The sequence below is a fragment of the Amphiura filiformis genome, chromosome 18 (genome assembly GCF_039555335.1).
Source record: "Amphiura filiformis chromosome 18, Afil_fr2py, whole genome shotgun sequence".
NCBI lineage: Eukaryota > Metazoa > Echinodermata > Ophiuroidea > Amphilepidida > Amphiuridae > Amphiura > Amphiura filiformis.
In genome coordinates this window covers 65,638,925-65,656,094 of record NC_092645.1, presented here as the reverse complement: position 1 = coordinate 65,656,094, position 17,170 = coordinate 65,638,925, and the positions used below count along the sequence as shown (strand labels likewise).

The 17,170-nt window shown below is 37.3% G+C and overlaps 1 protein-coding gene across 1 annotated transcript in view; it reads right to left on the bottom strand.

The window, feature by feature from the left end:
• Positions 1-17,170, bottom strand: part of LOC140139324 (dystrobrevin beta-like) — a 174,065-nt gene that overhangs the window by 53,384 nt on the left and 103,511 nt on the right. The window contains exons 5-6 of the mRNA XM_072161105.1: positions 11,876-11,923; positions 5,062-5,147 (exon numbers count right to left, since the gene is read on the bottom strand). Coding sequence (XP_072017206.1) covers positions 5,062-5,147; positions 11,876-11,923 — 134 coding nt within the window. The remainder of the gene's footprint in view (positions 1-5,061; positions 5,148-11,875; positions 11,924-17,170) is intronic.

Here is a 17,170-nt window from a genome sequence, read left to right as displayed (position 1 = left end):
ACATTTTTGTGCAATTAATTTTTATGCTTTGCCAATTATTTTGGACCGTTTTCCTTGGTTTTTGAATTTGTGATTCTTAAGTTTCCTTAAACTGACCTATTCATGAAAGGAATATATTCATGCGTTCTCTGATTTTATTGTTTCATCCTCCTTCTCCTTGTTCCCAAAATGTTCATCAAATTCTTTTTGACTTTGATCATGCCATTTTGAGTATAAAACAATCAAAAGATTTGACCTATCCCATCCTATTGGCACCTGGGATTAAAGGTTTAGTCGCATCAGGAAAAAAATCTAGTTGCCAATGCGACTAAAATGGTTGCACCATACAGCACTGGATTGACCATGCATTAATTATAGGTTAATGAATGCATAATGAATGCATCTTACTTGTTGAGAGTGAAATTGTACAAAATAATGCACTTGTACTGAGATGTTGATGCATCTAATGCACAAGCCCCACAGGGCATCAACATCGCAGTAAAAGTCCATTATTTTGTCCAATTTCTCGAGCAAAAAATTGCTTGCCCCCCCTCCCTCCTTTCGGCTCGCCAAAAATCTCTTGCCCCCCCCCCATTTTACCCTCCCCCAGGGCTCATAATTATTGCACAGCCCCTAACGCTTGCTCTGATTGGTTCTCACCATCTAGGAGTGTATGAACTGGAAATTCCACAGGGGTTATGAATTTCAAATGGAATAGCGAAGATCACACTGTACAAGTGTACAGCTCTGACCTGGCTATACCCTTCAGACAAATCAAATATTTGTGCTTCCATAGTAGTGTCTTGTCCTCTTTCTTGCAGACATGTTGATTATTTCAACCCCAGGCCGGCAGGGTGTGGTTCTTAACCCCATGAGAACTACCTGCTGATTGGCCAAAAAGAAGTTTTCAATATCAATTGATCCAATCAGCAACATTGTTAGAATAATTTCAACATGCAAAGAAATTGGGGTGAATTCTTTGCAAAGCTCCATTCTGATTGGTGATTAAAGTGAAAATATCATGTAATTGACCAATCAGAGGCAATGTTAGATCGGCAGGTAGTGCTCAGGGGGTTAAGGTTCATTCATACTTCACTGCATCTGCGTTGTGGTGAGTTGCGTTGCCCGAATTACATTCTCTTCTCAAAATACGCCATTGCCATATTAAATTCGTTTTGACAGGATTTGCAGTGCGTTACGTAACGTGCGGCACAAAATGATCAATATATCAGCAAGGCATCTCAGATGCAGTGAAGTATGAATGGACCTGGCAACGTAAGTTAGTCTAATTATGATGGGGTTTTCAGCAAAGTAAAGCTATGAGAATGGCTCATGTAATGAAAATGAATTAACCAAATTTGATTTTGATCGACATCAGACTCATTTAGCTTGATCACATCACATATTTGGAAACACAAATTAAACACCCACTAAATGGTCCAGAATTGATAAAATGTGACCATCCACATCGAAACGCTCGTAAAGTCGGCCCCTGGTCAATTTTGTTTTCTTCCATGTTTAGAAAATATATATCATAAGCTTTACAATGATATATCATTTGACTTCAAACGATATCCAGAAGTGGAGTTATGGCTTGTTAAACTTTGCTCCTTCAGTAAAAAGGTACATTATTTTGGTGCTACAATATATCTCTTTTTCTACATTGCTGGTATTAAATATCAAATGGTCATAATTGGCAGTCACTTCAAATCATCCCCAAGTCAAAGAGGTTCAGGAATGTCCTCTCATTGTTAATTGTTGGTTAACCCACCACTTGAACAGGATTTAGCCAAAGCAAACAAAGACTAAAGCTATTTACTATAAGTATAAGCTTATTATCCTCTTCAACAATAGGATTAAAGATTGGTATATGACTGGACTGAAATGAGAAACTTGTAGGACAATTATTGGTACATATGAATACAAGCTTTATGCACATTTTGGACTGTAACTCGAAATTCAATTTGCCGACTTTACGAGCGGTTTGAGATGGATGGTCACAAATCACAAAAATAAACCATCAAAAATATCCCACTATATACAGTCATGACAGTAATTTGTGTAGACTATATTGAACCAAAGTGACCACAAACAATATTCAATATAAAGTCCATCTCATCTCAAGTTGCAACTAACACCATGTTGAATTTTGGATTTTGCAGTGGCAGATTCAAAATTGTGTGCGCAAACCTGATCCCACAGGGTGTATTTAACACCACCGTTGAAGGCGATTTGTCCATTTGAAGCAACCGCGTAAACGCACTGATATGAATCTGCCGGTGCCAAATCCAATACAGCATTACTTTAACCCTATGGACACTTTCCAGATGAATTATTGGCATCTAAGAACTATTTTGATTGGTTACAAAGAGGGTTATATCATGTTTTGAGCCAATGAGAGATATGATAAGAATAGTCAGTAGGACTGACAGGAGATAAAGCTTAAAAGTACCAAGAGATCTAAAAGCTCTGTTTCGATTGGTTACAAAGAGGGCTACATCACGTTTTGAGCCAATCATAATAGTTAGTAGGGCTGACAGGAGATAAAGCCTAAAAGTACCAAGAGATCTAAGCTCTATTTTGATTGGTTACTCAGATGATTATCTTACTATAAATAGGGGAATGTTGTATCTATCTATGTGAGTCCATCAAAGGCTCCGTCAGTTTCGATCCAAATGTCGCCAAATTCACACGGGAAATTGAGGAATAGACGACAATGTATTTAAAGTTTATTTGGTTGAAAACGGTCAAGTATTGGCCTCAAAATAAGTAAAAAAGTGAGTTTTTGGGGCAAATTTGTAGTTTGTTTACGGCCAATGCCAACCAACGCGCCCAGATGTCTAGCATAAACCGCGCCGTTAAGCGCTGTCGGCGTCTGGCGGCGCCGCTTGCCGCTTGACTTGCACGCGATTGGAAAGGGCGCAAGATAGCCAACTTGCGCACGGGGTTATGGTGATACGGGATAATGGGATAACGGATTAGGCCTACGAAGACATAAATATCGTAAGGGTACGGGAGGGAAAAGAAAAGAAAAGAAAGAAGGACACAAAATGGTAGGCCTACTTTGGATGGATTATAGGTCCCACGGGCACGGGGTTGTGGTTTAGATTACCAAGATGATTCGGAAGGAATGAGGAAATTTTCAATGAGTCTACCTGTACAGTAATTCCTCCTGTTTGAGTGAACGCTTCCATTTACTCATCTAGCGGGGACCCGCGCGAAGCGCGGGTGTCCCGCTAGTATCATACAATTAACCAATCAGGGGTTCTGTTAGAAAGGCAGTAGAGCCCATGGGGTTAAACTTGAGATTAGACAGGCTAGTGTGATGCCCTCTTTTCTTGTAAACCTGTTGACAATTTCAACTATGCCTTGTTTATTTCCTTCTGTTGTGATGACATAGATTATATTGAATGAGGCATGAAAACAGTATTCAATCTACAGATCTACTAATATTTTTTTTTTTAATATTATATACTACTATATGTCCCAGACCGCAGGATATGTATTATTGCTCTGCATGCTTGATTCCAAATATGGTCATGACAATTTACAGATCTGATATTTTTGAATTATTAAAAATAAAATTTGAAGCTTATCATCTGAAGTCGACACCCGCGTGTAGAGAGTTAAATCTAGGGTTGTACGACTTCAGCTTTTTAGTAGCTGACTATTTGGCATCAAGTTTGCTAACTACACCCAAATGTATTAGGAATACACCCAAATGTATTAGGAATACACCCAAATGTATTAGAATACACCCAAATGTATTAGGAATACACCCAAATGTATTAGGAATACACCCAAATATATTAGGAAGACACCCAAATGTATTAGGAATAGAGGTAGTCATTGTGACAAAAACGCCGCCATCTTGTGGGTACGGAGTGCCTTGTTGATAAGACCACCACGTTGAAGCTTGACTGAAGAGGTGCGTCACGTGCTGCAACTTCCGCGTAATCGGGGGCGTAATGTCTAACGCATGACATGCAGAATGGCAGTACCCACAAGATGGCGGATCCCGCGGAAAAGGCTGACGGCCTCTATACACCCAAATGTATTAGGAATACACCCAAATGATGTATTGGATAGAGACACTCAGAGGTTATCACCACTCTTATCAAATCTGACTGTGAGCTACATTTTTAATATAGCTCTCAGTGCATATAGGACGTGATAGTTGTTGTTTTTCTTCTTTTATTTGAGACATACTGTAGAATTGGTTTCTCAGCTGTTGGTGACATCAGAGAAGATATCTAACACTTCCCACGATGCATTTCCCCCATTTCAATTTATTTTCTTAAACTGATTTGCTAGCTAGCGCAATATGGGTCGATAGTGAAGAAATATACCTCAATGAACAGAGCACATCCAGATCTTGCAAAATATGTTTATTTCTTGACTATCAACCCATGTTTAGCCAGTCTATTTTCAAAATGAAAACAAAGGGGACACATACAAAGTAATGGCAGTATCATTTGATGAAATGGGGTGATGTATCATACTGCAAAGGATTCTGGGAATGGTAATAAATCTTCAGTGATGCATTATTCACCATGCAATGTGTACATGTAGTAAACACTCCAGTATTGGTAAGACACTGTTCCACATCCATGCATGAAATGGGCTATTCCAGTTGATATCCATACACCCCTATGGAAGACATGATCTTACACATGACTAGTGGGAATTTCAAATGAGGTTACCTTTTAAAGTGTGGGAGATCAAGGTCATGTCTACCATAGTGGGTATAATGGTTTCAACTAGCCCAATCTTAGGACATGTTATGCATTTGACACAACCCTGCTCCCATTCAACTATGTTGAGTGTTGAATGAGTGTTGAATGATTGGATGACGAGAAATTTCTTTTCAAATTATCGGCCTCTTAATTTGCTTCTATGTATTAGGAATACACCCAATATGTATAAGGAATACACCCAAATGTATTAGGAATACACCCAAATGTATTAGGAATACACCTAAATATATTAGGAATATATCCAAATGTATTAGGAATACACCCAAATGTATTAGGAATACACCCAAATGTATTAGAATACACTCAATTGTATTAGTCAACTTACATCTGAGTTTATCCATGAGTTTGCCAGCACACAACGTTGACAGCGCAACCTTCAATGCAAACACCGTGATCTTGCCTGTAGCCCCACTATAAGACAAAAATACAACATAGAAAACAAGGAAATGTTTAGTATTAAAAGGCGACATCAGTAGTGATCAAGCAAGATTACCAGTTTTGTTGTTCAAATTGATTCTGAGTTGTATACAACTGCAAGACAATACAAGGAAAATAGGAGTTATTCAACAAAGGTTATGTTAACATCGTCATGATTCGAAATGAGTTCGCTTTATGCTCAAATTAATTCTGAGAGGAATGTTGGAGGGAACTTTGTAATTACAGACCTGAAACAGGGTCTTTATAAAAAAAAAAAAAAAAAGGAAAAAACCTGAAAATGCTCAAAAAATGCTGAAAAACAGCGTAAAATTGGGGTAAAATGGCTCAAATTGGGCTGAAAAGAAAAGAAAAGGAAACACAATGAAATGAAATGAAATGAAATTAAATTAAATAAATAAATAAATTATTAATTAATTAATAATTAATTAATTAATCAATTAATTAATTTATTTAAAAAAATAGAAATAGAAATAGAAACCAGAACATATCCCACTAACACTTTTTGCAATGCAATGTTTTGATAAATTGTGTAAAGGGCAATGTGGCATATATTGGATGATGTTACATGCAATGCTGGCTGAATATTATTACAAGGAATTCAATAATAAATAATGTACTGAAATGGAAATGACATTAAGCTGTTCCATTTGAAATCCTTAATCTTCCACACAGGGAGTGTGACTTCCAAATGGAATTACCTCAATGGGCTACTCTATTTGAAATCTACACCCCTTGTGTGGATGATTATTAAGGAATGTCTTCCGTAAAGGGCGTTGCAACCGTGATCTACACAACGTAGATCATGCAGTGTAACACCGGGTATTTTCCTCAGTGGAAATGCATTCGGTATGACGGTTAACAGGTATACCGGAAGTCAACCTAGCAAGATGACGGTAAATGAATGAAATGCAGATGACCCAAGGTCATGAAAACAAAATACAGTACTTCCTCCCTACACCAGATCACATGATCATTTACCAGGTAGAGCAACAGTGGAAACGTGTGGTTGGCAATCTAACGGTTAATCGCTTGGCGGGTGTTACCCGGGAAGAAATATGGTGTGCCCAGTGGAAACACATTGATTGTATCAAGCAGCTATGCAGTGTTAACCCCCTGAGCACTACCTCCCGATCTAACATTGCCTCTGATTGGACAATTACATGATATCTTTACTTTCATCACCAATCAGAATGGAGCTTTGCAAATAATTCACCTCAATTATTTTGCGTGGGGGTGGTGAAATTATTCTAACAATGTTGCCGATTGGTCCAATTGATAATGAAAGCTTCTTTTTGGTCAATAGGCAGGTAGTTCTCATGGGGTTAAGAGCAAATTTAATATCTAACAAGATATGTTGCATTGAAAATGACACTCATGGGTCGGGTTTAAATTTCTTATCATTGGCTGTCAAACATCATTTTAAGGTAGATGCCATGTGCACATAATATGTATGTATAGGCAGTGGCAGCATCTGGACATACTACATGTACTATAATAGGGAATAAAAGAGAGAAAATAAATTTTTAGTACATCGTATATCTACTAGGTACAATGTAGGTCCATTTTTGAGCATTGGTAGAATTACTGTCAAAAATATTAAGGAATCAGATAACAACATTTGCACAGTATTTTTGTGGGACCCGAGAGCACATCAGAAATATCAAATTGCATTCGGAATACAAGGAATGTCCTTCAAATAATTTTGATATTTTGAAATTTGCGACATAAAACATATTTTATATCCGACGTGCTGCTCTCAGGCTCCACAAAAATATGTGAAAACGTTGCTATCCGAGCCCTTAAAGTTGACCAAATTTCACACACCAAAACAATGGGTGAGAGTGTTTCTGATTGGGGTAGTTATGCAATACATTCATTTCAGTGATCAATTAAAATACAGCTTCTAAATATTTAAGCTCAATCCTTTTCAGCCCTACCACCATGCTTACCATGTTTCTGATTGGGTCAATACATCATAATAGTCTTCTTGTAACCAATCAGCAGGTAGTATTCATGGAGTTGAGTCCCTAAAGACCTACCACCATTCTTACCATGATGCTGCTTGGGTCAATACATCATAATAGTCTTCTTGTAACCAATCAGCAGGTAGGCCTAGTATTCATGGAGTTGAGTCCCTAAAGACCTACCACCATTCTTACCATGGTGCTGATTGGCTCAATAAACCGTAAGAGTATTCTTGTGACCAATCAGCAGCTAGGGGAGTAAACCTCTTCAACCCTACCACCATTCTTACCATGCTGCTGATTGGCTCAATAAATCACATATTAGTCTTCTTATAGCCTATCAGCAGGTAGTACTCATGGGGTTAGGTCTCTAAAGCCCTACTACCATTCTTACCATGTTGCTGATTGGCTAAATAAATCATAACAGTCTTCTTGTAACCAATCAGCTAGTAGTATTCATTGGGTGGAGTCTCTTAAGCCCTACATGTACCACCATCATAGTAACTGATGAGATATTAGTCTCCGATAGTAAATACCAGCAAAGAGAAACACAAAAGTCAAGCTGATGATATCCGTTGTTTAGCCAGGATTTTTCAAGAGGAGAGAAAAAGTGGGAGTCTGTAACTATTGAATTGGTTTAATCAAGAAATTGGGAATTAAAGTTGGAATCCAAATTTAAAATTGGTCATTCACATTTAATGAATAACTTAATGCTCTGCATGCTAGCCATGCCCCTTCAACAGAAAAAGTTCAAGTTTTGATATATTTTCTCAAAATACCAAGAGCTATCTTAAGAACTACTAAACCAATATTAGGCTTGTTTGTACTCATTTTAATGCATTTTTCATGCTGATTCCAAATATGGTCATGAAAATTTACATTTCTGAAATTTTTGAATTTTTAAAAATTTTTGGAAACATGTCGTCTGCATTCGACACCCGCGTGAAGAGAGTTAATTATCACTATCTGTTCCAACTTCAATGACACCTGAGTGACCTCTGTCACTTTCAAAGAGGTATTACAGTGATTTGATGAGACAGGTGCCCTGTTCAATTCTTGCTGTATATTGCTGTATTGATTTACTCCATTCATCGCATTTACGCCCACAAACCTCCTCTGACAGAGAATGGAATTTGTCTGGAACGTATAATATAAATGTGTGGTGCAACTACAAGTCATGGAGGGTGTAATACTGGTTTCATACTTTCCTGTCGCTTGCCGCTTTGACAATGATTTTGCGCAGTCGCACCAGAAATGCTAGCGGTCAATCAGTGACCAGCGGCAAGCCGATATATCGATCACTCCACCGCTTTGCCCAAGCGACAGCATCGCTAGGAGTTCAATTCAGCGGTGTCGCTCTGACGTATGAGAACATGACACAATTTTTGGTAATGCTGAACTGCAACATTGGCTTCCATAATATAGTCGTGCTGCTCCGCTTGTAGAAAAGTGCAATCGACATGATGAAGCGTCACACCGCTCAGCGACAGAAAGTATGACACCAGCATAAGACAAGGAAGATTGGGCTATTCCTTTTATACACACTACCCCTGTGGAAGATTTTGGAGATACAATGTATCTTCCACAGGGGGAGTACAAATTTCAAATGGAATGAGCACATTAATTAACTCTACTTGAACCTCACCCTCCCTCTGTGGAAGATTCACATTGAATCTTTCTCAGAGGTTGTATGAAATTCAAATAGAGCTGCTTAATGTGTTTATTCCATTTGAAAATCATACTCCCCCTGAAAGATACTTCCACAACCTTCCACAGGGGTAGCGTGTATTTTAAATTAAATGGCCCAATTTTGATGATATCTTCACTATTGACTATGCACAACAATTCTATATAATTGAAGACCAAATTAAAAAGAATAGTTTAACACCAGCATGTGTGTGGCAACAAATTTCCACCAGGATTAAAGTCTTTTTAATTTGGTCTTCAATTATAGTGTTGATTCTAAATATGAATGAAATCACTGCAATAGGGATGGCAAATGAAGCATGCGATACATCCAGTGTTAGAAAGATGCCAACACTCTGCGATGCTATTTGAAATCCATACACCTGTATAGTAACATGACCATAATCTTCCACACAAATTATGTCGCACATCATCTCCTAATACAAGGTTCAATGATTCCAGGCAATGATTGAACTGTGGCAAAAGGCATGATTAGTATGGTACTCAGAAGATATCTTACACTTCCCACAATGCATTTCTTCCATTTCCATTTCTGTACTGATTTGCTATCTAGTGCATCATGGGTTGATAGTGATGAAATGTACCTCAATGAACAAAGCACATCCAGATCTTGCAAAATGTGTTCATTTCTTGACTATCCACCCATGTTTAGCCAGACTGTTCTCAAAATGAATAGGAACCTGTACAAACATGACTAAGTGATAGGAGTGTCATTTGATGTAATGGGGTGATGCATCATGTTGCAAAGGATTCTGGGAAGGGTAAAATATCTCCTTTGGTTCTCAGTGATGGCTGTCAGAATGTTAGAGCTGTCAGAGGGTGGGTGACACACCAGATGTAGAATTTTATTACCTTGTTCATTTTGCCAAATGTCCAGATCCCGGGTCCAGATTAACAACACCAGCAAAATGTTGAAACCGACAGCAATGGGCTATCCCAGTTGAAATCCATACACCCTCTATGGTAGACTTTACCCTAATCTTTCACACAGGGAGTGAGTTACCTGAATGAATAGATGACTCCATTTGAAGTCTACATGAACACCCCCTGTGTGGGAGATTAAGGTTATATATGTCTTCCACAGGGGTGTATGGATTTCAAATGGGATACCTCATTGCTGGTGGTGTCAACATTTTCTAAGCTGGTGTTTTTAATCTGGATCCTGATATATTTATGTAATATAACCGTAGAACCATGGTTACTCAACTACAAACCAAACCTGATAAAGCTCTTCCAAGTGCATGTTTAAGCCATGTAAACCAGGTATTAACCATAGTGTTAAACCTGATTTGGGTTATGTTAACCCTGGTTTGAGCCATGTTAAATCTGGTTTGAGATATATTGACTCTGGTTTGAGCCATGTTAACTCTGGTGTGAGGCATGTTAACCCTGGTTTAAGCCATGTTAAACCTGGTTTGAGCCATTTTAACTCTAGTTAAATACATGATAACCCTGGTTCAAGTGTATGTGCTTTTCCACAACATATCTGGACATATCACATTTGGCAAAATTATGCCGACAATTGGAACAGAGATGTTGGACTCCATAAATCACCATGCATAACACTAACACTGATTTGGTTTGAACCATGTTAGCCCTGGTTGAGCCATGTTAACAATGGTTTGAACTATGTTAACCCTGGTTTGAACTATGTTAACCCTGGTTTGGAGCATATTACCCATGATTTGAACCATGTTAACCTTGGTTTGAGCCATAGATTTCCCACAAGGAATCAAAATAGTGTACCTACAGTATTTTGCCGCAAAACCACACAATTGGCATCTACAAAGGAATGGGCACTACAAAGGTTTGTGCAAACGTGCTCTATTAATACACACACACATCGCAAACAAGAACACTACTGAAATTTCAAATAAATCATGGTCATCATGGAACATACAAATGTATATGTCACACATGTAGCATACATCGATTTCTACAGTGTACTGTGCAGTACTACTATGTAGCATATTATTGTCATGGAGCAATATGCATATATTAAGTGTTCCATGATGGCCAAGATTTATCATTTAGAAGGACTATAAATAAACAAAGTGGGAGTTTCCTGCATGTCAATACAACCCCGAGGTACATTTCTCCCCTATGAGTGATATCACTAACATGATTTAAACCAGGGTTAACATGTCTCAAACCAGGGTTAACATGGCTCAAAACAGGGGCAACTAACATGGCTCAAACCAAGGTTAACATTGTGGTTCAAACCTGGATTAACTTGGCTTAAACCAGGGTTAACATGGCTCAACCAGGATTAACAAGGCTTAAACCTGAGCTAACATGGCCCAAAATAGGGTTCGCATGGCTCAAACTAGGGTTACCTTCACTTAACATGGCATAAACCTGCTAAAATACCAGATAACAAAAAATTGTCCCTTTGTATATTCTAGTTGAAATCCATACATCACCTGCGGTAGACATGACCTTAATTATCTCTCACACAGGGGTGTAGATTTCAAATGGAATCAGCCATTCATGTAACTTCATTTGTAATTCACACAGCTTGTATGGAAGATTAAGGTCATGTTTTCCATAGAGAGTGTGTGATTTCAACTGGAATAGCCATGTATAACTTGCAAAGCACAATACGGCAAGCAAAAGGCAATGACTCTTTTGAGCCATGTTATCCTTGGTTTTAGGCATGTTAACCCTGGTTTGAGGCATGCTAACCCTGGTTTGAGCTATGTTAATCCTAATTTAAGCTATGCTAACTCTGGTTTGAGCCATGTTAACCCTGGTTTGAGCCATGCTCCCTGGTTTGAGCCATGTTAACCCTGGTTTGAGGCATGTTCCCTGGTTTGAGCCATGTTAACCCTGGTTTGAGCCATGCTAACCCGGGATTAAGTCCTGTTGGACCAATTTATAGTCATCACTAATTCATTGGTATCATGCAAACATGGTGGAGTCCAACTTCTATATGCTCTATTTTGATTGGTTACTCAGATGATTATATCATGTAATGAACCAATCAGGTGATCTGTAAGAAATTCTACACCTGGTTGTTAACTCACTCACCTCACATGAGCAGGTGACATCTGACTTCTTGTTTGGAACCCATATGAACTATAAGATACAAAATAATGCATTGTATATGTATTATAAATAAGTTCTTGTTTGGAACCCATATGAACTATAAGATATAAAATAATGCATTGTATATGTATTATAAGTGACTTCTTGTTTGGAACCCATATGAACTATAAGATATAAAATAATGCATTATATATGTATTATAAAATGATTTCTTGTTTGGAACCCATATGAACTATAAGATATAAAATAATGCATTGTATGTATTATAAGTGACTTCTTGTTTGGAACCCATATGAACTATAAGATATAAAATAATGCATTGTATATGTATTATAAATAATTTCTTGTTTGGAACCCATATGAACTGTAAGATAGAAAACAATGCATTGTATATGTATTATAAGTGACTTCTTGTTTGGAACCCATATGAACTACAAGATAGAAAATAATGCATTGTATATGTATTATAAATAATTTCTTGTTTGGAACCCATATGAACTATTAAGATATAGAATAACAGATTGCATTAATACACTTTTTAAGTAAAATTAAAAAAACTGGGGCTTCAACATCTGACAAGAGCATAGAAACTGCGCATGAGTTACCCAGAGTACTGAATCACCTCACATAGCAGAGGAATGCTTTGCTTCTTGATATATAAGATAAGTCAGCTACACACAATTCTAAGTTAACTTAGTAATTCTTGATGACAGAGTTTTAACTTAAACGTTTTACATTCACATATTGATGGTTCAGAACCAGAAAGCCGTAACTCAGCTCTCACAAAATGAGCATTAAGTTGGCTCCTTGCTTTGGTCTTTAAAAATCATTATTTCCTCCATAATGTCTTTTGTTTTCTATTGAATTTTGTCATGATAAATGGACTGTATCTTCTATAATGCCCTGGCAACTTTACGCTCATTTTGTGGGAGCAAATGGTTGAGTTGAGGCTTTCTGGCTTTCAATTGATATACAAAAAAATATAATAATGAATCTTTGTCCTAATAACTTAAAAACACAAGATCCAACAAAAATAAACAATAACAAACAGGTTTACGACAGGCTGAGGCATGATTAAACATCACTTTGAATCTTTTGAGATAGCCTTAAGAACAAGTCTTTATCATAACTTGAAATCAAAATAATGTACTTAATGCAGCCAAGCCGATATAATTCCTGTTTTGCGAGTTCATTATCACATCGGAAGCTTTTAAAGTGCAGAATTATGTGTACATGAATTAACATACATCTATGTTTAGTTTCCTTTTTAGAAGTCCTAAAATAAAGTAAGTCATGGTCTGTTTGGGGGAACAAAATCAATCTTAACATTTTCTGAAGCATTACAAACTTTAGCCCATGAGTACTACTTGCTGACTGGTTATAAGTAGATTATTATGATTTATTGAACCAATCAGCAACATGGTAAGGATGGAGGTATATGGCTGAAGATGCTTAACCCCATGAGTACTACCTGCTGATTGGTTACAAGAAGACTATTATGATTTATTGGGCCAATCAGCAACATGGTAAGAATGGTGGTAGGGCTGAAAATGATTGAGTTTAAATATCTAGAAGCTTTATTTTAATTGGTCACATATATTAACCAATCAGAAACACTATTAGAAAGGAAGTAATTTCTTAGGAATACATCCAAAAGTATTAGGAATACACCCAAATGTATCAGGAATACACCCAAATGGATCAGGAATACACCAAAAGTATTAGGAATACACCCAAATGTATCAGGAATACACCCAAATGGATCAGGAATACACCCAAAAGTATTAGGAATACACCCAAATAATTGAAAATCTGAAAAGAGAATAACTTTGTATTAAAATGTACTTGTAATAAATGGCCTCATTGCTTCAGAACTCTCAACATTTTTTTTCCTTTCAGTATAGTTTGTGCTTTTTATGAAATATAATTTTTAAGGATCAGATATAAGAGTCACAAATGCAGAAACTTGCACATGGACTGTGAAAGTGGGAGTTTTTTGTATGATTATTGATTCACGCACTGCAAATTTTCAATGTTTTAAATTTTTAATGTTCTAAGCCATAACCTGTTGACCTAAGGAATGCTATGTGTTGTTAATTGTATGTTTCGATGTGGTTGCTTGGAACTCGAATAGCACAAAAATGAATGTGAAAATTTCATAAGCTTTTTATGCAACTTGTGTTGCATATTTATTCATCTAGCTAAGACATGTTTTCTATCAAATGTTGGTAATGCAATCTAGAATTTTCTATTTCAGTTGAAATCCATACATCCCCTATAGAAGACATGACCTTAATCTTCCACATATGAAATTTCAAATGGAGCTACCTATCCAGTGTCGTCTGCTCCAATCGTGAATAGCTTTGCTCCAAAGCCAACCTATTTTCCATCCAATTATTGAAAGAAAAAATGAAAAACCATGCCATATGCCCTCTGACACTATAGTAAAGACACGTCAGTGAGTGGACTTTCGCGGTTGGTGTGTGGGTAGACCAATATCTTAGGTAGAGCATGTCTACTACTTCCATGGGTAGACAGTGATCTTTACTGCATAGTGGTCCTACTTACTTGTTGGTGATTTGCCTATAGTGGAGCTTGCCTTCAGCAAGCTCTGTACATTACATGTATTGCTCGAGTGGTATTAATTTTTTACAGAATGGTCTAACCCGGCAGGGATTGGCCTATATACATTTTCTTTACTAATACGGTAATACTAGCCACCACTCACTTGCTTGGGTTTATTTTACTTGGGGATCTCTGGATCTTCTAATAAGGTACTGCGAGGGCTCTGATCAAGAGCTAATCGTGAAAGTGAAAATGAAATCCATATAGAAGACATGACCTTAATCATTCTTGGCCCTTGAACATGTTTAAAACAAAACTGCCAAGAGGTTATAGAAAGTTTTGCTTTAAACATGTTCAGGGGCCATTGCAGTGTAAGGTGATGCTATGTATTCTTGGTATCTGTGTCACTCTAATGCAATATCATAATCAGCAGTAATTATATTTTAATGAATGAATTGTGATTGCCATTATGAGAGCAGGTGAATTCATCTATGGCATCTATACATCGTTACACTGCAAGTTTCAGGTAGCGATGTCGGATGTCAGTGCTTTTACAATACATGGGCACTGCAAGTGTACTACAAGTGTACCACCTGCCCCCCATAACTGATGATAACTCCAGATTCCAAAATTTCCATGATTTGGACCCACCACTTTACAAACGTCAAAATTTCCGGTCAAATTCAATGTAAATTTACAACTTTCCCCAAATTTTTGGCCAAATTGACTTAATTTAGAAAAAAATAAGGGGTTATTGAATGGGGTTGCCTATGGATGATTCCATTTGAATTTCACACTCCCTGCATGGAAGATTAAGGTCATATCTTCCACAGGGGGTGTATGGATCTCAGCTGTAAATAGCCTATACTGCTGTCATATCATCATGAGATCTACCTGCCTATTGGTCAAAAAGACATTTTCATTATCAATTGGACCAATCAGCAAAATTTCACCATGTAAACAAAATGGGGTGAATTATTTGCAAAGCTCCATTCTGATTGGTGATTAAAGTGAAGATATAACATAATTGATCAATCAGAGGCAATGTTAGATCGGCAGGTAGAAACTTCCTTTTCCAAATTTTGGTTCTGTAATCCCACAAGATTCACCTGACATGTAATTCCTTTACCCCCAGCTATAATAGCGACCTTTGCCCCCTACTGATTACTTCACAGCTAGTCATGATATGTGATAGCATTCTCAATAATTACTCTTCATGTTCACAGTGTGACAAGTGTGAGAATAGTGAGCACAGTGATCTGTCTGTACACAACATATTCAATAATAGGAAAGACGGGACGGTCTTACTTCAGCAGACGACACTATAAATCAGCATAGTCTTTTTATATTTTTTAAGTTCGGAGAGTAAAACCTGACTTTTTCCCTGCATGTCACAGGTCTCCGCTGACACATTGTCATGAAGTCAATGTCTTGCATGTGTGTACCTTAAAACCACACATATCCCAAGCTCAACTTTGTGAGCTTATTTTTCAAGTTGAGATCGACAGCTATATAATAGATGAGGTAACAGCATTGTGTATAATTAATATAACAATAAAGTGACAGGTATGTGCCTAAAGTCATTGTGAAGGAGGGTCTAGCGGTACAAAACAATGTTTTAAAAAAGCGGGGTCATTGGGTTTGATATCTTTAGACAAGGGGTCATCGGGTAGAAAATTTTGAAAAAAAAGGAGCAAAATTCTATTTTTTGTTCCAAATTTACAGTACAAATTTGAATGTTTCCAAATTTAATGGCATTTTGATGACATAATTCTATAAAAAAGGGGGTCATTGGGTAGCCACACCTACAGGAACATACCATCACTTCTTAAGTTGAGTCCCCCCCCCCAGAGTGTAGTAAATCAGTAAACAACATGCTACCTGAATAGGTGACTCCATTTGAAATCTACACCCCCTGTGTGGGAAATTAAGGTAATGTCTTCCATAGGGGTGTACACGATGGATTTCTACTGCATTAGGATGTAAATGTCAAGTACAACAGGATGAACTGTAACACTATCCGTTCCGACTATATCGTTTTATCTCTTGGTGGTTATAATATTATGACACAATATTATGTACAGCAAATTCCATTGCATCCCCCTCCTACCAAGATCCTATCATGCTAGTCAGCAATGAAACTTGAGGCAATAGTAACAACAGGAATTTCCTTCCGTCTTTATAAACCAGGCCTTGCTCATTATTTATATCATGGTCAGAAATTTGAGGCATTTAGGGTGTCTGCACTGGTAAACCTATATAATGTGAAGATGGTAAGGTCCTCTGAGTCTGCTATCTTGTCTTTGAGTAAAAATCTTATCAAATTGGTTCATGTTAAAATTATGCTGATGATAGGCTCTTGTTGAATTGATAGTAAATATTAGGCCCACTTATGAAGACCCCTGTGCAAAGTGCAGACCCCCATATACTCACCCACTGTACCATCTGAGTAAAGTTATACCCCGTTTACATTGGGCAAAAGTCGTAATCGACTTAAGCTGTATTTTGAATTATGGCTGCAGATTAATTTGTTTGGTGGGTGTTTACACTTTTATTGGCTGAATTCAATTTCAAATTCATATTCAGGAAAATCGAATTTGTTCATTACGTCAGGTAAACATAAATTCAACAATGTGTTCTTTTACATTAGCGAAAAGTCGTATATGAAAACCCCTATGTACAGACCCCCTACCAACACCCTCCTTATGAAAA